Source organism: Anabrus simplex, chromosome 7 (assembly GCF_040414725.1).
Source record: "Anabrus simplex isolate iqAnaSimp1 chromosome 7, ASM4041472v1, whole genome shotgun sequence".
NCBI lineage: Eukaryota > Metazoa > Arthropoda > Insecta > Orthoptera > Tettigoniidae > Anabrus > Anabrus simplex.
In genome coordinates, this window is record NC_090271.1 from 2830943 (window position 1) to 2857722 (window position 26780).

The 26780-nt window shown below is 39.8% G+C and overlaps 1 protein-coding gene across 5 annotated transcripts in view; it reads left to right on the forward strand.

Annotated features, from left to right (window-relative positions):
- The window catches only part of LOC136877191 (rho guanine nucleotide exchange factor 7), a 502530-nt gene that overhangs the window by 416651 nt on the left and 59099 nt on the right, over positions 1-26780 (forward strand). For 4 of the 5 annotated variants that reach the window (XM_067151001.2, XM_067151004.2, XM_067151002.2 and 1 more), the window contains one exon: positions 25889-25967. The exons of the other annotated variant lie outside the window; for it this stretch is intronic. In XM_067151001.2, coding sequence (XP_067007102.2) covers positions 25889-25967 — 79 coding nt within the window. The remainder of the gene's footprint in view (positions 1-25888; positions 25968-26780) is intronic. 5 annotated transcript variants of the gene reach the window in all.

Consider the following 26780-nt stretch of genomic DNA (forward strand, 5'->3'; position numbering starts at 1 on the left):
CAACTTTAATTGTCAGCCTTGCTTTATAATATCGGTAAGTTTACACTACACTCACCTTCATTTCAACCTGGCAGCATAATCATCTATGACCCAAAGGGAACGGCTTGACCACTTGGTTATACACCATTTTATATTATTTTTTAATATGATCCAATTTGATTTCGATAAGATAGTATTGGACTATGATTAAGAAGGACACTTCTGACGTCAAATCGCAACAGTGCTCCATCATTTTATCTATAGAAACATCCCCTTAATGTTGTGTTTATACGGAGATGACAAGATGGACTTTACTTCCATGCCATTATTTATCACTCATATTGTACATGTCACAGGCGGCGTGCAATTCTTGTGATACTGGGAGAAATGTGAGAAATGGGCGACCAGTAACCAAATACATCAAGATACCGACCATCAATGTAGTGACACTAACAGGGAAAGTGAAAGAAGTTGTAGATTTTATGGTTGACAAAGATATAGCATTGCTAGTTGCTTCACGTCGCACCGACACTGATAGGTCTTATGGCGACGATGGGACAGGGAAGGCCTAGGAGTTGGAAGGAAGTGGCCATGGCCTTAATTAAGGGAAACCACGGAAAACCATTTTCAGGGCTGGCGACAGTGGGGTTCGAACCTACTATCTCTCGAATACTGGATACTGCCAATATAATGGTCTGTTATTGGACATTACAAATTTTCCAGCTAACTCATTCCTGGTTTGCCTGCGTTTTGCCCTCGTGTGCTAAGTTATGCTCATCAGTTGGGACTTAGCACACCACCCAAGATGCAAGGCTAGTGCATACCATGGAGGCCACTGCATAGGCTATTTGAAGCCACCAGCAGTGCCAGTGCACTATGAGAGCTATGTCTCATTTCCAAAAATAGATGCCTGCCTGGCCATCAAATGATGTAGATGTTGATTCCCATAGGGAACCTAAAATATTTGTCCTGAATGAGTAAATTTCCATGCAGTGGCCTCCATGGTATGCACTAGCCTTGCGTCTTGGGTGGTGTGCTAAGTCCCAACTGATGAGCCTAACTTAGGACACGAGGGCGAAACGCAGGCAAACCAGGAATGAGTTAGCTGGAAAATTTGTAATGTCCAATAACGGACCATTATATTGGTATTATAAATTTACTCATTCAGGACAAATATTTTAGGTTCCCTATGGGAATCAATATCTACTGGATACTGGCCGCACTTAAGCGACTGCAGCCATCGAGCTCGGTTAGCATTGCTGAAAATCAGTGAAACATAATGGAAAGGAAAAGCTGAGAGGAAACTAAGGAAAGGATACACCTTATACTATAGTGGAAGAAGAGAAGAAAAAACTGGTGTACATCTCATAATTAGAAAAGACCTAAAGAATTATGTAGAATTGGTGGAAAACATAAATGACAGGTCGATTAATGCCAGACTGGGACTTGAGACTGGTGTTACAGATATAATTCAAGGGTATGCTCCACAAACAGGAAATACAGATATGGATCCAGAGGAATACCTTGAATATCTGGAAGACCGTATGTAGGACAAACAAGTTGTGATCATAGGAGACATGAATGCCCAAGTAGGTCAGGAAAGAAAAGGAGATGACCATTTGGATATGGGAAGAGAAACAAGGCTGGAGATATTCTGGTAGACTTTTGTAGAAGAAATGAGCTGATCATTGGTAACACCTGGTTTTGAAAGAAAAACAGTCAGAAGATAACAAGATATAGTTGGGATAACAAAATCAAAACTCTGATAGATTACATTTTGGTCGAGAAAGGTAACAGGAAAATGTTGGTCGATGTAACAACTCTCCCAAGTGAATCTTTCGAAGGAGATCACAGAGTTGTGATAGCCAAGAAAGATGGGAAAGATACAAAAGCCACGAACCTACTTTGCTGGCGAAGCGGGCGGAGAGGTGATACTCCCATGTGGCGGATACGGTGGTCCTAACCGGCTTGCCAGCGGACTTGAGGGAAATAAAATACCGCTCGCGGACCAAACACAAAAACCCCTGTGGACGGGGGTCGCAGACGAAGAATACACCCACGGTATCCCCTGCCTGTTGTAAGAGGCGACCAAGGGATGATTGAATTAGAACCATGAAACTACTTGTGATTAATATTACCATGCGGGGAACACATGGGTCGCTTTTACTTGCGCATAGTACCACTATGTTAGGTACACAATAGGTTTGTGATTAGTAGCAAAAGAGTACGGTGCTGGCTTTTACAGTACCTATGATTAGTAGCACTATATGAGCGACACCATGGTTCTGGCTTCCTGTGATTAGTACACCACAGGATAGTGCGAGTCCCTGTAGTTAGTACACGTATGTGATGAACCCCATAGGTTTGCGTTGCCTATAAATGGCACCGCAATGTGCGAAACACCATAGGTCTGTATTACATGTGCGAATTTCATTACCTGTGAGTAGTACCATACTGTGTGGAATACCGCGAGTCTGCGCTACTTTTGATTAGTACCGCAACATGACAAATACCATGGTTCTACTTTCCTTGCGATAAGTACCATTATGAGGGGCCGATGATTTGGATTTTGGACCCCTTTAGATTAAAAGCATTATCGATTCAATATTATGTTATGGATGCAGTCCCTTGGTCAGTAATACTATTATTTCACGTCAGTTTGTGAATGAGAGACATTGCGGGTCGGATGCACTGATTGTCTTAAATTCATATCCATCCATTCGTTCTTCATCCTCACGTTTTGAATTCTGGTCAGTGGAGGATTTTGGACTTTTGTCATTCCATTTCATCTCATTTCGTACCATTGGGGACCAATTACCTAGATGTTAGGCCCCTTTAAACAACAAGCATCATCATCATCATCATCATCATCATCATCATCATCATCATCATCATCATCATCAGATACAAAAGATGACAGAGATTAGGCAGAGAAAGCTAAGGGTGTGGAAATTGCAGGAGAAATAAATAAATGTAGAGTTCCAGACACACATTAAAACAACTATACCTAAGGAAGACATCAGAAGGGTCGAAAAAGAATGGGCGTACTTTAGAACAGTCATGGTGGAGTCTGCAGAAAAGACCTGTGGAAGAGTATCAGGAAGGAAGAAAAATCAAGAAATGCTCTGGTGGAATGACAGGGTAAAAGGAAGAAACAAGTTTGGCAAAGATGGCTGAGAAACAGAACAACATTGTTTGAAATCTTCTGTTTTTCCTGAACAATTTTTGATATTTGACTTTTAACAATCCCTGTACCTGCGAAGCCGGGAGTGAATCTCATTTATTTTCAACAGCGCGCACTTCCTTCACTGTTTCGGACAACAGGTTAGTGGATTTTTCAAGTATGTCTATAGTTTTACACAAGAAGCTTAGATTGGCAGATATAAACGCCAAATCATTATTCGAAGATCTGTCTTTTAGTATCTCTTGAAGAATCTCAATTGACGACTCGTCGTTTTTATCTAGCACGTTCACAACGGATGCAAAACTTTCGAAATTGTCTGCGTAGTATACCACAGCACTAAGCCAGGTACCCCACCACATAACAATAGGCAGAGGAGGAAGCGCAAGATCCGGGTTTTTCTCTTTAAAGAGATCGATTCTTGAGGGTGCTTTTACGAAGACTTTTTTGCCATTAGACACTAATTTATCCACTTGAGGATACTGAGCCCGCACAGTTTCACATAACCTGTGTAGAGCATGAACAACGCAAGTTACGTGTATCATTTTCGGAAATCTCACACAAAGGCCTTCGGCTGCCTGTTTCATGTAAGCTGCACTGTCAGTAAGGAAAAGCAATACATGGTCGTATTTTATACCTTTTGGCCAAAGTAAGTGCATGGCTTCATTGAATAACCTAGCTCCAGTGACGTGGTTTGCAGCAAGCATTTCTTTACACGCTAGCAAATAAGAATGTTCGCAAGCAGTTTTGTCATACTTCAACACACCAACTACAACATTTCCTACTTTTCTGCCACTCGAATCAGTGGTTTCGTCAATGCTCACCCACAGTTTTTCGCTATCACATACTGCCCGAATTCTCTGTAAAGTTTCTTCATAACATTTTGGGAGATAGTTTTTCCTTAATGTGGATTCGTCTGCAGGCTCAAAAGTAATGTACTTTGTTAGGAAATTTCTCAGTCCCGGATTATTTATTTTACCAAGAGGAATGTCGGCGCAAACAAATGCTCTGCACACATCTAAATAATACTGGGAATATTTAGATGGGCCTGTGTTTGAAGTAGCTGGTTCAGCTATTAGTAATTGTCGCGAACACACACGCGAAGCAGCCGCAGTATGCTTATTTCTAGACAAATGCTGGATTACTTGAGAACATTGATCTACACGTACTGTTTTACCACACGGTTGGCAAAATAAAAACTTTTCCATCGGTAGTGAAAATGCTTTTAAATTCCACTACATATTGTTGAAGACGCGACCTTGTACTCGACTTCTCTTTTGGCATTATTTTGCAGGTTACGACACACGCATTTACGGTGAATCACTGTTTCAATAAAAAGAATAGCAGCGGACACTGAAGGAAATATTTCTTATAAATCCATACAAAATCACACGACCACGGGAATGATATATGGACCAGAACAGCTAACCTTACTCTTAGGAGTGATGAAATTCCACTACCTAATGGTGGGGCAATATTCTTCCGAGTCTCCCATGTCGTAACGGAATTACGTCACCTTATCTCTCCGTGATTGCCTTTCGCTGATATTCTATAAACAAAACCCGAGAGGGCTGACTCATAAAGAGTTGGAATGACATCATGCAAGGAAACATCTTGTGCAGCGAATCAAATTGCTGTCTAAATGTAACGACGTAACCAGTGACCAGCAAGTTTTAGAACTTATGGAGGGAAGTCCATAAATAGCCGAAACATTCAGATACATTATGTTAAATACACTGTTAAAAACAATACCGTAATCGTAAAATGAAAACGTGAGCATTGTTTTATAACACAGAAGCATTTTAAATTTTATTGATCAACAAATATTGCTGATTTATGTGCTTATTATAGATTTTCTTAAAATATGTATTTACATTTTAAAAAATGTGAAAATATGTGTTTTTATGTGAAATAATATTCAGTTTTTACACTTGGGGATGCAGAATAGAAATAATGAACTTCGTAACTTGCGTTAAAACTTACGCAAAAAATATATGTAATTACATAAAAATCCGCTCCCTAGTTATTACTTGTTATACTGGATACTGGCTGCACTTAAGCGACTGCAGCTATCGAGCTCGGTAAAAGTGACAATCAACCTGGTGTTATGACCAACAGAAGCTCATCGAACCGCTTAATAATCGTACACACGGGATGTGAAGATGGGTTCCTGGAAGGAGCTTTGCTTATTTTTAAGGCCGGGGAATCGTCAGGAAATTATCATGGCCAGATGAACGCAGAGAATTCGTATCATTGTGTGCAACAGAACAAACCCCCCACGAAGTATGCTGTTAAGAAGGAAATGAAAAGCTGGCCAGAAAGGAACAATATGCCACACGGTGAGGACATCATCAAGAAAAGTGACATAGGGACACAAGGATTGATGAAGCTAATTAGGCCTACAGTCTATTGCTATAAATGTTATTTTATTTCATAGTTTTGTGTGTCACCAAGAAAAGTGACATAGGGACACAAGGATTGATGAAGCTAATTAGGCCTACAGTCTATTGCTATAAATATTATTTTATTTCATAGTTTTGTGTGTCACCAAGAAAAGTGACATACGGACACAAGAATTGATGAAGCTAATTAGGCCTACAGTCTATTGCTATAAATGTTATTTTATTTCATAGTTTTGTGTGTCACCAAGAAAAGTGACATAGGGACACAAGGATTGATGAAGCTAATTAGGCCTACAGTCTATTGCTATAAATGTTATTTTATTTCATAGTTTTGTGTGTCACCAAGAAAAGTGACATAGGGACACAAGGATTGATGAAGCTAATTAGGCCTACAGTCTATTGTCTTAAATATTATTTTATTTCATAGTTTTGTGTGTCACCAAGAAAAGTGACATAGGGACACAAGGATTGATGAAGCTAATTAGGCCTACAGTCTATTGCTATAAATGTTATTTTATTTCATAGTTTTGTGTGTCACCAAGAAAAGTGACATACGGACACAAGGATTGATGAAGCTAATTAGGCCTACAGTATTTTTAAATATTTAGTGATTAAATAAAATTCTATAAAATTGAGTTCTTCAGTAAACTAACTCGTCGATTAATGAATAAATTCCCTCCTCTCCCACCCATTTCAGACGGTACAGCACTGGCTTTCTGAGCTTACAGTAAGTTGGGTTCGATTTTGGCTAAGTGCAATGGTATTTGAAGGTGCTGAACTACGTCAGCTTTATCGTCATGTAAAATAACCTTTCGTGACGAACAAGCGAGAACATTGTTATACAGAATAGTAGAATAGAATACTCCCATCCCCGAGTTCCGGATCGCCTGAAACTGGGGACAGAGTAATCATTTATTGCTATTTTTTTATATGAATGCTTTCCTTGTATATATTACTACATTAAACTCCTAATCACTATTTACACACAATCGCTAAATTGCATTTTTTTATTTATTTCTTTTTGTCCTAGACATTAACATAGTTATATTGTCTAGGACAACATGTATCTTACCGGTACTGCTATTAATAATTAGTGTAAGTTTTTTAAGAATCCGAACAGATTTCTCCTTAGCTTACAATAGACATTATAAATGAACTGAATGGCTGAATGAGTGAATGACTGCATGTCTGGATGAGTTGCATGATTGGATTGTAATCATAAAATTGTTATACGCGCACATATTCAGCCTGGTTCATTATTATTATTATTATTATTATCATTATTATTATCTTCACATAACGAACACGCCGGGGCATGTGTGTGAGAGAGAGAATGCATTCGTAACTCGGCACACTGACGAACGAAATTGACCTGCCTGTACCTCATTTCATGTAACTTACTACATTTGAAATATAGAAAATAAATATCGTTTTCTTCTAGTATTGTAACCATCATCGGATGTTGGCCATCATTTTGTAAAAATAGGTAAAAAAAAATTATAATAATTAATACAGTACATATATTAAAATAAAAAATAATAACAGAAGCTCTTTCGATTTGCACCTTGAAGATGGACTCTGCCCGTGATAAAATTTAATGTTGAAGATGGCATACATTTCCAGTGTCAGTGGAAAATAACCTAGATTACTATTAGTCTGCCTTGTCTTAATATTTCGCTGGTCAGATGTAGTCTGTTAATAGATGAATAATGTTACCCACCTGTGATAGACAAAAATACATCGAGTGCCTTGCGGGAAGAGACCACCTGAGGACACTGTGATTGCGAGGGCTAACGTTTTCAGAAACGCAAGTACGTACACAAGCTTGGTGACGAGAAGCCAGGGGCGAGGGGAGACGCGAGGGCTAATGCATTCCTGGCCACATTCCTAGCGAAAATCTTCTCTTGAGCTCCCATCTATAATATCATTGTATCAAAATTGCAAAAGCTGTGTTAGAACCAAAGTGGGTCAAACTGAATGGTTCAGAGTTGAGAAGTGTATTGTCTCCCTTACTCTTCATTATCATCATGGATAGAATTCTGCATAATATCAAAGAGAAGATGAGGGGCAAGCAAGTAAAGTCTGTGCTCTTTGCTGATGTCATTGTAGTTTGGGGAGATAATGAAGAGGAAGTACAGACACAAGTTGATTTATCAAATGAAGAGATAAGAAATTTTGGAATGAAGGTTAATACTGCGAAAAGTAAACCTTTGATCATGACGAGAGGTAACAGAAAATCCAGGGGAGCAATATACAGGGTGGGAGGGAAGTAGCTGCCTAGTTTTAAATGTCCATAAGTTTTTTGTTAATGAATATTTTCACATGGAACAAGTTGTGTTCGGTTCTCAGGACCATGAGAATGTGTGTACCACACTAAAATTCCACATATGCACCTGCGTTGTCGACCAAACAACGTAAACGTACAAGAATGTCGTGTTTTTTAACAGATCCGGCCAATCGTCTCCAACGATAACTCCTGGACATAATGAGGCTTCCATGGTCTCCTGACAAGGTCCTTCTTTAACACAACACGCACTGTATGCCTGCTGATTCCACTCTCACGAGCTGCCTGGTGGGTTGATTTACCAGGACTGAGAGTAAATAACTCCCTCACTGCCGCTACATTTTCTGGCGATCACGGTACCGAAGATCGTCCTTTTCTTGGTTTATCCACAACTGACCCAGTTGTCATTAGCTTGGTGTGACTATTCCTAATGGTTTTAGCATCAAGTGTAGCATGAGGACAAGGGCTACAGATCGCCACACTTCAAACTGTGAAGCAACCTGGGCACGCTCTTTTAAAGTCAACCTTCCTGCCATCTCATCGTTCACTGGAAGAAGATGCTACTGCAGGTCAGGGTATTCTCAGGGATACCGTAACAAAACAAAAACAACTTTCATTAATAAATCTCAACAATTATAAAACTTATGGACATTTAAAACTAGGGAGCTACTTCCCACCCACCCTGTAAATAGGAAATGAACCTCTTGAAGTAGTGAAAAATTTTAAATATTTGGGCAGCATGATGTCACAAGATAGAAATTTGGATGGAGAAATTGATTTAAGAATAGAGCAGTCTGCAAGTTTCTACCAGTGTGTGAGAGCCATTGTATGGAACAAAGATATGTCAATGAAGTGTCAGAAGGTTTTATACTTGTCCTATTATAAACCTATACTGACCTATGCTTCAGCAGCCTGGACGTTGACTAAGCGGAACCAAAAGTAAAATACAAGCAGCTGAAATGAGGTTCTTGAGGAGCATACAGGGAAAGATAAGACGAGATAGAATACGGAATGAGGACATAAGGAGAAGCATGGGAGTGTGTAAACTTCAAGAAGAGATTGATATAGCAAAGCTAAAATGGTTTGGACACATGATGAGAATGCCAGGAGAGAGAATACCAAAGAGAACATTCATGGATACAGAGACTGGAAAGAGGCCTAGAATGAGATGCAGGAGCTCTGTTGTGGACTGTATTGCAAATAGAGGAGTCGATAGCAATAAAGTACTAGAAGAGGAATGGTGGAAAGATCAAGTAAGGTGGAAGGCTTTGGCACACTACCCTACCCAGAGAGAATCTGGAAAAGGGAATGGATGAAGAAGATTGTACATATCACAGTTTTAGTTTTCTTAGTGGTGGCCCCCCTGTTTTATTAGGTCTTAATGTAATATGTGAATTTTAACCTACACAGCTGTAGAAGAGAATTAACCTATTTCTCGGAACATGTACTATATATATCCAGTGTGAAATATAAATTAATTTTTAAAGGGGTATTAAATGCTCTATTAATTAAAGTATAGAAAGTTGCTTTTTTTTTTTTTTTTTTTTTTTTTTATGTTGACCAGGGTGATTAGATTCTTTGGTAATAATTACAGCCCAGGTTTCCATGCACTATCAAATCTCAAAATATGTATGCATTCATGCATTGTCATACGGCTAAACATGCACAATAAACTGGAAAATGTCCTCTATCAAAATTCACTTCCTTTTGAAACATTGTACAAAAACTACCCTAATTTCTCCAAATTGTCTTGATTTAAGCTCATTCGTTTATCTCTCAGCACTTGATCTTTTTACATCACAAGAAGTGATAGATGCATACTTCAATGAATACATTTGGACAAAGTGAGGTCAAATTGTACGTCTTTTGCATTTTCACCAAAATACGTCTTTTATAAGCTTGACGAATTCAAAATCAGGATTTGAACGAATTAATTTGTTCAACATATCCCTAGCTGCGGCAGCTACTTCTCCATGTGATGATTGCAGACACATTTGAATGTCCTCAATAACTGGTAACGATTGCCTGCTGTGATAACAAAGACGTGTGACGAGTGAGAGTTCCGGGTAGGAAATTCCAGGATAACAATGGAAGAGGGTTCAATGCTGCTATCTCAGTAACGTGGCACCACAGAAGTGCGATACAAGTTTTCTTTTGTTCGTCTAACATAGACAAAAAATGAGCCATCAATGATTAATGCACAATTTACGGTTCAATTTATAGCATTGTACAACTGTAAAACTGGAACAACCAAGCTTGAGTGCGGCCATTATCCAGTATTCGGGAGATAGTAGGTTCGACCCCCACTGTCGGCAGCCCTTCCCTGTCCCATCGTCGCCATAAGACCTATCTGTGTCGATGCGACGTAAAGCAAGTAGCAAAAAACTGGAACACCTTATTCCTAAGAATTAGAGATCGGCGTGGGGCTTTCCGACTGACGTCATTGTTTACTCGAGCAACAGATAAGAAAGTGTTTGATTAATTGGATTATAGGACCTGTACCGTATGTAGGCTACTAACTTTCATTGTCAAATAGGATGCCAGGAATACATTCTCTCAGTCTCTCAGTAATAGACATACTGTAGCCTATAACGTGGAAAAATTGTCCCAAATTCTGCAAACTAACATTGAGGAAAGGCACTATCATGCAAGTTAACAATATATATGCATCCAAGTTAGTATAAAAGTCATATTATGCAGTATTAAACGTCCAAATATTCGCTAGTAAATCCAAAATCTTCCAAATATGCATTTTGCATCAATTTTCTCCTAAAAAGGCCAAAACATGCAAACATGCACGGAAAAAGAACGATAATTTGGAACTGTTCAGCCGTAAAATGAATATTTTTAAAGTTTGAGAAGTGTAGCTAGCTTATTTAAAAACATGCATTTGCATGGAAATCCAGGCTCTAGTAATAATAATGGTATTAGTTTGTGTAGGTTTTCTAAATATTTGGCATTGAAATCGGTTAACATTTCTAGTTATTGTAATGTCCAATTAAAAAAAGAAAATTAAATAATTGTAACCGGTACGCAGTTACAAGACACATGGTAAGAAAATAATAATAATAACAATAATAAAACTTAAATTACATGGAATTTGAACACCTGTAAGACAAACAAATTCGCCAGATAAAACAGCATCGACAACTAAAAAGGAATGATGTGGAGCAGGCGTGGGAACCCTACCAGGGCCATGGGGAGATGTGTGTTGCAGGTTTAAAGAAAAACCAACAGTGATCCCTTGATCTGTAGATTTTTTTTTCCAAAATTAAAGTTACAAAATTAATTTTAACAATCCGATAAAATCAGGTTAAGTAACCCAAAACAAACGAGTTCAGTTGTAATTTACGAAGGGCTATTCCCTTAAGTCAAAGAGGCTAAAGGAAATAGATACCATAAACATAATGGAACTTCCAGAATATAACGATTAAAGGTAATAGCAACCACATGATAAAAACCTTGCAATATTAAGTGAAAGTTAACGGTGCTTTCAGATAATCGTGCTACATAATGGAACAAGAGGGAAACCAGAACCGATAAAACTTGATGCAGAGGCTAGCTTAACTTACTCCCACACCAGAAACACAGGCAAACCCCGAGGGAAATTAAATTTATCTATAAATTACATTGTTTACAAAACCAAACAAAAATGGGGATTGCCTCCAAAATCAAACAGGCAGACCCAGCTGAAAAGCTAAGATAATAATTAAGTGGCGAGCCAGGGCAAGTAGGGGTAAACTCCTATATGAAAAGAAAAACAAACATGAATTTAAATTAAGGTGGAAATGAAACCAACAGTGCTTACCCCTGGGTGGGAGGATCGCCGAAGTGTGTCTGTTTGCTAGAACGGCGAGAAGCGAAAGACATCAAAGCTTTGCCTTGCTCTCTTGAGGAGGGCGAAGCTGGCCCCGGTCCGATCACCACGTAACCAGTCAGGGCACAGAAACTTACATCTCGCCACCCAGATTCACCAATCAAAACTCCTGTTATCTTCTCCAACAGAAATATTTGTCGAGAACCTTCGATCTTATGAAACTAGTACAGAACTAGAACATTATTCTAGAATCAACAGGGGCAGAAAGTCCCAAATCACAAAAGTTTCACAATGTTACAAAATATCACCTGACAATAATGAAAACTACAGTTACATTTCCAAACAACTGTTTTCTACAAGTCCACCAGTCTATATAAAACACATTTTTTTCCTCTTTTTTTCCTACAAAACCTGTCACAATACTAATGAGTCTAAGACCTTCATCCTGATCAAGGTTCAAAACAAAAAATCTTCCAATAAGAGTTAAGAAGTCACAACCTTATTACATTGGTTACCACAGCTGATTTGCATTCACAGTCTCAGAAAAACAATTGTTTTTGTTGTCTGAGTGAACCATTTTATTAGTTCAATGATCTCTGAAGATGAAAAAAGAGACATTATGTAATTTCAATTGTTTTAAGTAATGTTATGATAATAATTGAACATCTATTTATTTTAATCCAGTCATTGGGGAGCAATCAATATTAATGGGGCTTATGCAACAAAGAAAGTAGAACTGGCTGAGTCAGCAAAGAGGATACATCTGGATGTGCTAGGGGTAAGTGATATTCGGGTAAGGCGAGATAACGAGGAAGAGATAGGAGATTATAAAGTGTACTTGACGGGTGTTAGAAAGGGAAGGGCAGAGTCCAGGGTAGGTCTCTTTATCAGGAATACCATTGCACGCAACATAATTTCTGTTAGGCACGTAAATGAGCGAATGATGTGGGTAGATTTCGCAGTTGGAGGAATTAGGATGAGAATTGTCTCAGTGTATTCACCATGTGAGGGTGCAGATGAGGATGAAGTTGACAAGTTTTATGAAGCATTGAGTGACATCGTGGTCAGGGTCAACAGCAAGGATAGAATAGTGCTAATGGGCGATTTCAATGTGAGAGTTGGGAATAGAACTGAAGTATATGAAAGGGTGATTGGTAAATGTGGGAAAGATACGGACGCTAATGGGAATGGGAAGCGTTTGCTGGACTTCTGTGCTAGTATGGGTTTAGCTGTTACGAATACATTCTTCAAGCATAAGGCTATTCACCGCTACACAGGGGAGGCTAGGGGTACCAGATCCATAATAGACTATATCTTAACAGACTTTGAATTCGGCAAATCTGTTAGGAATGTAAGAGTTTTTCGCGGATTTTTCGATGATACAGACCACTATCTGATATGTAGTGAACTAAGTATCTATGCCTAGGGTAGAGAAAGTGAAATCTGTCTGCAAATGAATAAGCGTAGAAAATCTCCAGGACGAAGAAATTAGACAGAAGTACATGGATATGATTAGTGAGAAGTTTCGAGCAGTAGACAGTAAGCAGGTTCAGGATATAGAAAGTGAATGGGTGGCATACAGGGATGCTGTAGTAGAAACAGCAAGGGAATGCCTAGGAACAACTGTGTGTAAAGATGGGAAAAGGCGAACATCTTGGTGGAATGATGAAGTGAGAGCAGCCTGTAAACGTAAAAAGAAGGCTTATCAGAAATGGTTCCAAACAAGGGCCGAGGCAGACAGGGATTTGTATGGAGATGAAAGAAACAGAGCGAAACTAATAGTTGTTGAATCCAAAAAGAAGTCATGGGAAGATTTTGGTAACAACTTGGAAAGGCTAGGTCAAGCAGCAGGGAAACCTTTCTGGACAGTAATAAAGAATCTTAGGATGGTAGGGAAAAAGGAAATGAACAGTGTTTTGAGTAATTCAGGTGAACTCATAATAGATCCCAGGGAATCACTGGAGAGGTGGAGGGAATATTTTGAACATCTTCTCAATGTAAAAGGAAATAATCCTGGTGGTGTTTCAAACAGCCAAGCTCATGGGGAGGAGGAAAATGATGTTGGTGAAATTATGCTTGAGGAAGTGGAAAGGATGGTAAATAAACTCCATTGTCATAGCGCAGCAGGAATAGATAAAATTAGACTTGAAATGGTGAAGTATAGTGGGAAGGCAGGGATGAAATGGCTTCATAGAGTAGTAAAATTAGCTTGGAGTGTTGGTAAGGTACCTTCAGATTGGACAAAAGCAGTAATTGCACCTATCTATAAGCAAGGGAACAGGAAAGATTGCAACAACTATCGAGGTATCTCATTGATTAGTATACCAGGCAAAGTATTCACTGACATCTTGGAAGGGAGGGTGCGATCAGTCGTTGAGAGGAAGTTGGATGAAAACCAGTGTGGTTTCAGACCACAGAGGGGCTGTCAGGATCAGATTTTTTGTATGCGCCAGGTAATTGAAAAATGCTACGAGAGGAATAGGCAGTTGTGTTTATGTTTTGTAGATCTAGAGAAAGCATATGACAGGCACTATGGAATTAAAGGTAGATTATTAAAATCAATCAAAGGCATTTATGTTGACAATTGGGCTTCAGTGAGAATTGATGGTAGAATGAGTTCTTGGGTCAGGGTACTTACAGGGGTTAGACAAGGCTGTAGTCTTTCACCTTTGCTGTTCGTAGTTTACATGGATCATCTGCTGAAAGGTATAAAATGGCAGGGAGGGATTCAGTTAGGTGGAAATGTGGTAAGCAGTCTGGTCTATGCTGACGACTTGGTCTTAATGGCAGATTGTGCCGAAAACCTGCAGTCTAATATCTTGGAACTTGAAAATAGGTGCAATGAGTATGGTATGAAAATTAGTCTCTCGAAGACTAAATTGATGTCAGTAGGTAAGAAATTCAACCGAATTGAATGTCAGATTGGTGATACAAAGCTAGAACAGGTCGATAATTTCAAGTATTTAGGTTGTATGTTCTCCCAGGATGGTAATATAGTAAGTGAGATTGAATCAAGGTGTCGTAAAGCTAATGCAGTGAGCTCGCAGTTGCGATCAGCAGTATTCTGCAAGAAGGAAGTCAGCTCCCAGACGAAACTATCTTTACATCGGTCTGTTTTCATACCAACTTTGCTTTACAGGAGCGAAAGCTGGGTGGACTCAGGATATCTTATTAATAAGTTAGAAGTAACAGACATGAAAGTTGCAAGAATGATTGCTGGTCCAAACAAGTGGGAGCAATGGCAGGAGGGTATTCGGAATGAGGAGATCAAGGCTAATTTAGGAATGAACTCGATGGATGAAGCTGTACGCATAAACCGGCTTCGTTGGTGGGGTCATGTGAGGTGAATGGTGGATGATAGGTTACCTAGGACAATAATGGACTCTGCTATGGAGGGTAAGAGAAGTAGAGGTAGACCAAGATGACGGTGGTTAGACTCGGTTTCTAACGATTTAAAGATAAGAGGTATAGAACTAAATGAGGCCACAACGCTAGTTGCAAATCGAGGATTGTGGCAACGTTTAGTAAAGTCACAGAGGCTTGCAGACTGAACGCTGAAAGGCATAACAGTCTATAATGATAATGTATGTATTGAAATTGTGAAATACTTTCGCTGATGAAGAGAGTGACATTCTCGAAACACGTACGAGTAATTACCAGTAACATGCGATGAGAGCTACAGCACTGCTATAGCTGGTGCACCAGAATATTGAACATAAGTGTAGGATTTTACGTTTGCATTTAGATTTATAATAAGCTAATAACCCCGCTGGTAAGTCTACAGTTTTTTTACACACAAATGAAGAAACTCAGCACTAGTAATGACAAGTAACGTGCAGTGAATAGAGCACTGAGGCCCCCTTAGCATGTCCAAAGTAATACTGAATTACGTTACCATACTCGTGTAATTTAGGACTAATGTTCACTTTCCTTTAAATTAAAATGTAACTTCATTTACATAAAGATAGAAATTATAAAATTACAATAGTCTGAATGAGGAAACTTACTCTCAAAAATTCACTCCATACAGTTGTTTGATTAACGTTTTACAAGCGTAGTCACCCGAATGGAAGATCGTTCTCTTTCTGTGAGAGGACAAAAGGTACACTCACAGATATGTTGTCACGAAGTATTTCCTTTCTAGAAATGGTAGGGTACAGCAGTTATCATGGATCCAAAAGTTGTTGTGCCATTACAATATGTGTGCGTACACTCTTTAAATACTTACATTATTATTGCGGACCATGGGCTGATGACTATTGATGTCATTAACATTTGTCCTGGGTCACTTTTGATCTGCTGAAATGTTGTTCACACTGTGACTGTGTTTTACTCATAATGAAAATAGAATTTGTTTTGAGTCGGTGAAGATATTTGATAGGGTGGCCCAAAAGTCATGATCGGGTCAAATTTTGGTGTTTGGAACTCCATTTTATGATTGTGGATGCGAAAGACAGAAACATTCATCATTCGTGGTGTAAGGACTAACCGAGCCCGTGTTGTACTTCTGCAAGCTCACTTTCAACCTTTACTGCTTATTCCATATTGAAAGGAGGGGATATCTTCTTTTTCATTCTCACCACTTCTGTATAGATAACTCATCTTTCGCAACCCCTTGAACAAATTGAACTATATTTGTTCACAAATTGCTCCGTATTGACATACTCATACAGAGATGCCAACTATTACGATTCAATCGTATAATTACGCCTTTATGAATCACGCACCACAAATTACGATTTTTTATTGATTTTTAAATTTAAGTGCATGAAGTGTTCAAAAGGATACACAAGGAATGACATTACAGCTTGAAATCTCAGAATATTATTTTCGGATTTCTCAGTAATCATTTATACCCCATTCCTGTTGCTCATTTAAAAATATTTATTGTTTTCTCGCGCCGAACGCAAAATAGAAAATAGGCACCTGTGAAGTGGTCACTGCCTGCTCGATCTGCATCCGATGGCTGCTTATACTGCCTGCTCATTCCGTATTTGAACGTGTAACACGACTTACAAACAATCTGCCGTTAGATGGCAGCACCAGACGTACCCACTTATCGCGTGAATACAGCTAGATAAGCATACAAGCAAAATTTTTAATCTGAAAGTAACAGAAAAATTAAAGAATTGTACGCATAAAGTGATGCTCTAGAGAGTGGTTGCTTCAGGACTTTTCGAGAAAGAGCTATCCACGAACAAGAAAGCTGGAAACTTTGTTTCTATTATACTTCCCTACATTAGTAAGCAGAGGTTTCACGAATCTCGCCACCACAGTTTCTGACACAAGTTCCTGGTGCTTATTGTTACCAAAACGCTTTAAAATCTTACACTGGCACAAAGAGGGTAGAACATAGTTTTTTATAGTCTGGAGCAGACTTGTAGATTTCTTGCAGTACGGCAGAGCCGCCTCAACAAATTTCTGTAGCCCCATAATTAGGCCAATAAATCGTTGCTGGGGATAGCGCAGTTCATCAACGGGGATGCATTAACTGAGGTGGAAACGTTATTCAAACGCGTGTTGCATTCTGTTTTTTCTTCGATTACACGCACTAAATAACCACACACTAATGCCCGGGAAGCAGTTTCTAAAGTGACACACACCGAGCTCGATAGCTGCAGTCGCTTAAGTGCGGCCAGCATCCCGTAATCAGGAGAGAGTCGGTTCGAGCCCCACTGTCGGCAGCTCTGAAGATGGTTTGCCTGGTTTCCCATTTTCACACCCGGCAAATGCCGGGGCTGTACCTTAATTAAGGCCACGGCTGCTTCCTTCCAATTCCTAGGCCTTTCCTATCACATCATCGCCGTAAGACATACCTGTGTGACTTAGGGGAACTCAGTAAATCAAGTACATACTCAGTGGCATCACTGGTTCTAAGTCCGGGAGAGTTAGCACCATCGGTGAACATTAAAATACTGGATTTCAGAATTCTCAGCAGCCATTGCACCCTCCTCCCATTCTTATAGAACTAAACATGGGTTCAAATGGCCCGTGTCCTGTCTGGTTTCCCTTTTTTGATTTGCAGAAAGGCACGCAGCAGTACATCATTTCCACTGGAAACGAGTACAGTACTACCCTACTTCCCGCTATTTCATTCTGACAAGCCTGGAGCCGGTTGGTGCTGCCACCTGCTGCGGTTATTTGAAAACGGAGTGTTTCATTGAGTGCCGTGTTAAAATGTTGTAATGAGCAGGCAGTGGAAGTGGTATATCTTGTGGAGTTGTTGTCTTTGTTCGTCACATGACCAGACTTCCATGCAGTTAGCGAGTTCTTTTGTCTTTGTTTTGGCGACAAAGTGGTGACAAACTCCGTTTCATTGTGAATACTGAGTGCATGACTGTTGAAGAAGTATTTATTGCGATTTTGGTTGCCAAGTTTACATATATTGTTATTCTGGGGTATATGTTAATCGTGAGTTATGAAATGTGAAAGGTTTGAAATAATGAAGCAATTTCCTGTGCAGGAAAATACGTGTGATGACGTTACCGTGACTAGTGACACTACTAATAAACCAAGAATAGTTAAAAAAATTAGGGAGGAATACTGGAAAAAATGACCCTGTTTACTGCGTTCCTCAAAATCTCGTTCACACTTGTTTTGTAGTGTGTGTACCCGCGATTTTTCAGATGCGGATGCATAATGATTAAGAACAAGACTGAATTCCGTGCTAATATGAACTCCGTACTGTTTAGTGCTCTGTTAGTGCAGAGGATGCACATGATATCAAAAGAAAAAGCATGTCACCGGTGCACGTTACTACTACTGCTATTTGCTTTACGTCGCACCGACACAGACCATGTACGTTTACTACCAAACAGGAACTACAAGCTGCTAAGAGAACAACTACAGTACTCAACAAAATAAATGATCCTTCAACCTCCACTCAGATATGTACTGCAGATTACCTGTTACTTTAGCAGGTAAGAATCATACACTCTTTATATGCCAGTCTTTGAATATGTTACATCTGGTTGAAATGTATTTTGTTCATTGATTTTTCAATAATATGTAAGTTAGTAAGATCTCAGGAAATAAAAGTCCTACGGCCGCCGCCGTCCCCACACCCCCCCATGCCCTGACGGCTGCATTACGAATTGCCTTTGTTTAAAGTTGGCATAGATAGCATAACACAAGGAGTTTTCCGCCCTATCAGTATTTAAGACCTTCAATAATTCAATATTAAATTGTTGTACATGTTTCAAAAATGACGATTTTCTTCTTCAGCGAATAAACATCACAAGAAAAATTGCTCATACTGTAGGAAACACTTAAACTGAATTACATAAATATTGATATTAAAACATGATTTTTTTTTTTTTTTTTATAATACATCGTGTTGAGCCTCAATGGACTGCGTGGTAACAGTCAACTTCATTTTAGTGTCTAGGTCTTGTTCTTGTTCCGGCTATGACTTCCTGCCAGTATCTTCTGAGCCCAGCGACGAGTGCCTGTTTATGCTGTTCCGTCTTCTGGAAGTTGATGCCATTTTGAAACCTTGATAGTTGTTCACCAATCTTCTGAATGCGTTCCTGTTATGAATTTCTTGGTCTGAAATACCAATCTGCCTGAGATCTTTTTTTGCATTCATGGAACCATCTCGGCCTTGTTGCCTTAGATTCAATAAAATTCCATATTCTTTTCGTTAGTCGATCATCAGTCATCCTCAAGAGATGACCGTAAAACAATAACCGTCTCTTCTTAATTGACACTGTGAGAGGTTCTGTCTTGCTGTACAAATCCTCATTTGGTCTCATTCACCACTGTCCATCAACCCAGCTCTTACCTAGGATTTTTCGTAGTATCCTGCGCTCTTTTTTCCAGCCAGTCAGCTTGACCTTTACTACTTAAGGTCAAAGTTTCAGACGCATATAATCCCTCAGGTTTTACAACTGTGTTATAGTGTCGGAACTTGGCCCCTATACTCATAGACTTTTCATTATAGATATTCTTTGTCATTTGGTATGCCTGGTCTAACTTCCTTAATTGCTTCCTCTTCTAATCCATTCTGCTGCATGACTTAACCAAGATATCTGAAATTCTTGACTCAACCAATTTTTCCAAGATTAGTGGTCATCCATTCAGGTCCATCACAGATGTTTGTCATGTATTTTGTCTTCGGAATAGAAATTTGGGTAAAAGTTCCGTAAGCGGGCCGGGCATAGCGCGCCTCGCACTCCGCTCGCTGTACGCACGGAGGCTTGGCGGCGGGTGATGCTGTCACCAACTGTTGAGAAAATGTGACAATAGGTTACAACCACTAAATTAACTTTTTTCTTGCCGTGCGGGCAGTATGCGCCGCGGCGATAGTTAAGAGCCTCTCGAAGGGAGTGTGGTCCCCGAAGGGGGCCACTGTTCTCATGACAGAGCTTGGCCTGGATTTAAAAAGATAGGTTACAGCTACTAAATTACATTTTTTTCCTTGACGATCGAGTGTTTTTATTTTGCGCAGGTTGGTGTACCGCGCCTCAGCTGATGCAAGAGAAGTTACACGAACAACATGGCGCGGGTCGCACAAGGCTGCCAATCTACGAATATCTTTTAGAAACCGGCAAATTCAGTTTAAAGACCAAGACCATACGTCTGGATTGCAAATTCAATTTAAAGACCATTCGGCTGGATTTGTTAGGTTAGGGTAGGGTGATGACAAAACATAGCATGATCCCCGGACCAATAAATATATGACTTGTTTGTTGAAAGGACCAATAACCCTAGTTTCGTGTGGAAACACGATTGGTCTGGACTGGTTCAAATATATCATTTAATGAATGAGTTAGGGCATAAAATGAATGAGCAACATGAAGAAAACGAACAAAATTTAAGTTTATGTACGTGTACACACACACTTTTCGTGACAAGAATGGAATGATAAAAACTTACGTTTATTACGGCGGGGGATACAACGTGCTCGCCGCGAGAAGAAAGTGATGGACACGTTCTTCGCAGGGGTGGCAGTATTTGAACAAATGTTCGGCCAAGTACCCTATGAAATGGTCCTTTCTGCACCCTGATGTAGGTAGGGATTCACGAACAGTCCTCCACTTTCTCTCAATAGTGTTCGTGTGAACGGCGAGATCTTCTCCAGTGAGGCGTTCTTGGTTCACTTCGTGGACGAGTCCGCTCCTATCTGTGTCCAGATATTGGATGGAATGATTGACCTTCAGGTGGAGAAAACCCTCTTCCTGAAGGCAGTCATAAGCCCGCCAACAGTAAGTAATATATGCTCCCTTATGACTTGTAATAAGGTTGCACTGCTGCGAGATTCCACGGGCACGAAAAAGAATTTCTTGTTGTTTTCCCTCTCAACACCACCGAACACCCACTGGCCCTCCACTCTACGACCACGGTTATGCTTCCTTTTCCCGAATTTCGCCTCGTCAATCTCAACCACAATGCCTATACCTCCAATTCTTGTTGAATTACGTGTGGCCCAATCTTCACATACTTCTCGGCAATAACTTGACCAGTCACACACTGTCTCCAAACTGCATTTGAGCTCGTGCTCAATGTATGGGTAATGTGGCCAGTTTGTTAATAGCCAGTACCCAACGAATCGTACGATTTTTATGTGCGAAAGGCGAGCCTCCAAAAATGTACCTCTTTTAGCAGATAACTTAAACGAGCACTCGCTTTTCCTGCACCTAAACAACAACTTTGTTTTATAACCTTTGACGTTCAATGTCTTCGCGCAAACACCACAAGGAACGGAACCTTTGATTAGCCCGTGGCTGATTAGAAGGTCGTTCAGTTTAACTTCGTCAACACTCAAAAGACTAATTTTATGATTACTTAAATTGCACCACCACAAGCCATTGCTACATTAAAAATGAGCGTTTCTTATTTTCACCGAATGTGGTAACCCTGTGGCGACTTATCATGCGACCTCTAGCGGGGAAAAAGTTACATAGGCTTCTTCACAGCTGATCGGAGCTGGCCAATGGGAGTAAAGATAATGGTGGCAATTTCTTCTTTCATGCTGTCTTGCTTTCAATTTTCCTATAAAAGAAAGAATACTTTTTGGGGCGGGATGGTGGGATTATAGCAAGCGTAGAGGAAGGATCTCTCCTCTCTGGTACTCCAGGTATTGTAAAACGTTCGTATTCAATTTTTACTAATGATTACCAATGCCGGCCCGCTTGCGGAAGCGCCACCGAAATCTGGAGTCTTACCTTTTCAGCAACTTCTGACAGCCTATTGATCTTGTTGACTGCTGAAACTATGTTGTTAGCAAAAATGGCCAGATCATCTGCAAAGGCCAGGCAGTCAACGTACACCCGTTCGTGCTTAGGACCAAGTCTGAACTGATCTTCCTTTGTTTCTTCTTGGTCTAACAACTTCCTCCACTCTCGAATGACTTTTTCCAAAACACAGTTGAAGAGGAGTAGGGATAGTCCATCTTCCTGTCTGACACCCGTTCTGATTGTAAACGGTTCTGAGATTTCGCCCATAAATTTTACTTTAGTTTGTTTGATCAAATTTCTTGACGTATCGTCCACTCCAAACTCTTCCAAAATATTCATTAATGACTCGCGGTCAGTGGAGTCATATGCTTTCTGAAAGTCAACAAACACAACCACGTAGCTGTGTCCTCCTGTCTTCTTGAACCTGATGATGCTCTTCAGGTTAAAGATCTGTTCTGGGAACAAACGGCTTTTCCGGAAGCCAGCCTGGCATTCCCCAATCTGTTGGTCAAGGTGAGCTTCTATTCTGTTCTGAACTGCTTTGGAGAGAATCTTATAGGGAACGGATATTAATGAGATGCCCCTATAGTTGTTGACATTTTTTTAATCACCTTTCTTGTACAGAGGGTGGATTAGTGCTGGCAGCCATTCAGTTGGTATCATCCCAGTTCTCCAGATATCTTCAAAAAGCTTGACTAGTGCATCTAGAGTTTCACCATTTGCCAGCTTCAGTAGTTCTGCCACTATCGAATCTTCACCAGCTGGCTTATTATTCTTTAAGCTGTTTATAATTGGTTTGATCTCCTCTTTACAAGGAGGGGGTGAGTTGGATAGTTAGTGGATCGGGTCGCACATAGGGAATCTTTCTTTTGGTTCATCACAATTAAGAAGGTTTTCAAAGTACCGAGACATGATCATCTTTGTTGGTCAAGCCCAGCTTTCCATTTTCATCTCTAAAACAAAGGCTGAGGCTTGGTACCCTCTCAAATTAGTCTTGAATGTTTGATAGAAGTCTCTGGAATTGTTTTTCCAGAAATCTTGTTCAATCTGTTCAACTGTTGTTTCTCATATAGTCGCTTGGGCCTTCGGAAAGTTCTGGCTGCTTCTTTTCGAGCTTCACGGAACACATCAAAATTTTCAGATCTTCTGGTCGAGTTCCACATTTTCCAGGCATTTGTTTTTTGGGTCAGCACTTCATCACAGACCTCATTCCACCATCTATGCTTTCTCTTCTTCGCTGTCAGGATTGCAGTATTAGCTGCTTGGAGGCGATGTCCGTCCATTTATGAGATTCAAATGTCAGTTGCTTGTGGTATTGTTCTAAGACATTTTGATTGATTTTTAACTTTCCAAGGTCGTATTTATAAATTATGTTTCCTGGTTTCAGGGCCTGGTTTCATTGAGAGGAATGAAGTTAATTTTGATCTTGGAGAGGTAATGATCTGAATCAAAGTGGGCACCTCTGCACTTTAACGTTCATTATTTCCTTAATCGCTCTCTTGGACATTGCTACATGATCAATCTGTTTCTCTCCACACACATTGCCTGGTGATCACCAAGTTTTTTGTTTGCTTGGCTTGTGTTTGTAGAATGTTGACATTATCTGAAGACTGAAGGTGCGACACAGATTGACGAGTCTTATACCATTTCTGTTAGTCATTTTGTGAGCAGGATAGTTTCCAGTTGTTGATCTGAATTGTGGTTCTATTCCTAGCTGAGCGTTAAAGTCACCTAATAAGATCTTGATGTTCTTAGATGGTATTTTCTCCAACCGTTCTTCAAGAAGGTCCCAAAACTGTTCAACTCTCTCAGGATTACGTCTGTTGTCCTCATTGATCGCTGCATGCACATTGATCAGTGTGTATTCTCTGTTACCGCAGCTGAGAGTTAGAATGGAAAGTCTCTCAGAGGGGCTGAAGAAGTCCACGATTGAACTGACAACCTCCTTATGAACAACAAAAGGTGTGCCAAGTAAAGGCATGTTCTTACCTATTTTCATAGCCCTTTTTGCCTTTATAAATCCTATACCCCTCAATGTCCATTATGTCTTCATCTAGGTATCTTGTTTCTTGGATGGGTAAGATGGTTATGTTATGTTTATCCATCATCATCGTCAATTCTTTGTGTTTTCCCACTTTCAGTAGTGAATTGACATTCAGCGTCCCAAAGTAGTATTTCTGTTTCGTCTTGAATTTTGTACATGTAGTAATGTCCTCCAAGCATCTTGGTTCAGGCTCCCCAGAATCCACAGGCCTGATTGCGCTCTTAGGAGCGGTAGATTCCCTTAACGAGGTACTACCTGGAGTAGTGTCCTTTTTGTGATGACATTCCATGATGCTTGGTTGTTCAAACCAGTATGGGTCGGAAAACTACTTCCCGGTAGTAGAACCAAGGTTGTAAGCCCTGGAGCTCAATAATAGGCTGCTCCTCTGGAGTCAAGCGCCTTTCGCAGCTGCTTCACTGAAGAACAGGTGCTGCTAAATGAAGATAGTTCATCCGCTTTATCCGCCGTTGGGACTTGGTTGTTGTCTTCCGCCTTCCAAACCGTTGATTATCTTCACCGCAACCCTGGTAGGGACCCTCACAAGGTACTACCAGCCGGGCCAGCTGAACCAAGAGGTGTTACTCCTCTATCGCTCCCCACTTTGTTCTGGCTTGTGACAGACAGAGCCTGGCTTCCCACACATTGGGCCCAGGATGGCAGGGTTATTAAAACATGATTATTGTACATAAGACATTAAAAAGTTTGCACTTAAGTTGATGAATCTGTTTGTATAGCTAAATACTGAAAGTACATACTAAAACATCATCATAAAACAAAATGTTGACAGATGAAACCTCCAAAATCTTGCCAGTTATTTGGAACTAAAATGTAGTCTGCCATGGTCATCATTTCCTTCGTCACTTATAATTAACAGAGTCTCGTGACCCATTAGATTTTGCAGTCCTAAGTAGAACCCAAACTGGTGCAAGTCCAATTAAAAACAGCATGGATTAACAACTCCTGCTGTGTCCTTTGAAAGTCAAATTGGATACTCTTCTTATTCCAAAAATAAAAATAAAAACTAACATAAGATGATGTATTTTAACGACATAAAAACCTAACTCTAAGTATCGGATTAAACTTACGTTACATAGTAAGTCAGCACAATTTCGCTCAACATACTAGTAGCAGGAGCTGAACAGCTGTGACTTTACGGACGAGGCAGAGGGAAAACACAAAAGAAAAGACCTAACCTTGACTGGCCTATAAGAGAGGGGCATTGGTCAATGTTACCTAATTTTTCATTTTCTTTTCTTCTTCAAACACTGACTTGCCAATGTAAACAATGGATTTTCCTCCCCCAAATTTTCATTGAAGTTATTGTGCCCACTTTTTAATGTTATATGTGGAATAATTTCAGTTTTAATATCAATATTCATGTGATTCAGTTTAAGTGTTTCCTGGAATATCAGAAATTTTACTTGTGATGTGTATTCACTAAAGAAGAGACTGGTAATTTTCAAAACATGTACGAAAATTTAATATTGAATTAATGAAGGATCTTAAATATTGAGAAGACGGACCTAACAGCAACCCCTTGTGTTATGATATGAGCAGAGACCTATTGCTCATTATTGTACTTCACTTGAAAAGCCTTTATTTTCATTCTGAAGATGCATTCCTTCATATTTTTAACCCACTAAACATGTATAGGTGTTGTCTGTGTGCACCGACAATTCTGTATCTCGATCTTCATTGTCCACATGGTCTTTATTGATTTTGGCCTGTGAACAGTGGCTATTTTGTTGTGGCAGAGAGCAGTGAGGGTAGGCTGTAATAATCAGAAAGTAAGAGAAAAGGGAGGATACCACCAACTTCAACCTGGTTTAGTCAGTAAGTTGAGTGTCAAGAAGAGCTGCACATTGTCTTATGGTTTGATTCCAGAATTTGATAATGTTGGTCTTTTGATGTGTGTAGTTTGTACTCTGAGAAAATGACCTGCCTTTGCAATGTTGTTAAGTTGTTTGTGATCAGTAGCTTGTAGGAAACTTGGTCTTTTTCAGCTGCTCTCCTGGACAGCCCTCAAATACTAATTGCTGAAGAGGAGAAAATTATAATTGACGAAACACCAGAAGGAGAAAAGTAAGTCCTTTGCACCATATATTTTAACGTATAGTTACATGGAAAGAAAAGTTTTAAGGCGCTTGAAGGTAGTTTTCATGAAATAGTCACTGTGCACTCTCTCATATCGAAACTGGAAAATCAACACCTAAATCATGATGAGACTACACTTCATGTGGCTGACAACCACATCCACACATAATTAAGCAAACCCCAAAAATTGTGCTTGCTCACTTGCCAGCTTTTTACTAGTAAAACAATAAATATAGGTTTTGAAAAGAAGAATAAACATTAGATGAAATATCGTATGGGTTTGGCTCGCCAGGTGCAGGTCTTTATATTTGACTCCCGCAGGCGACCTGCGCGTCGTGACGAGGATGAAATGATGATGAAGACAACACATACACCCAGCCCCCGTGCCATTGGAATTAACCAATTAAGGTTAAAATCCCCGACCCAGCCAGGAATTGAATCCAGGACCCTCAAACCTGAAGGCCAGTACGCTGACCGTTCCGCCAACGAGTCAGACTAAACATTAGATAGATCAAAACTACTGGCTCTCAATGTCAGAATTGCCAAGTTCCTTGAATAATTAAATCTAAATATCCCTCCAATACTCCTCTCAGACCATTCTTGTAATGTGCTTCCAACAGTTAACTTTGAGATAAACAACAGAGTCCTAGACCAAAGTGACAGATCTCAATTCCATCAATTATTTCTTGAAATTTCTAATAGACACAGTATAATCTACACTGAGGGATCAAAATATGAGGAAAGAAATGGTTGTGGGATTATATATCCTGAATATACCATGCTATACCGCTTGCCTGACTA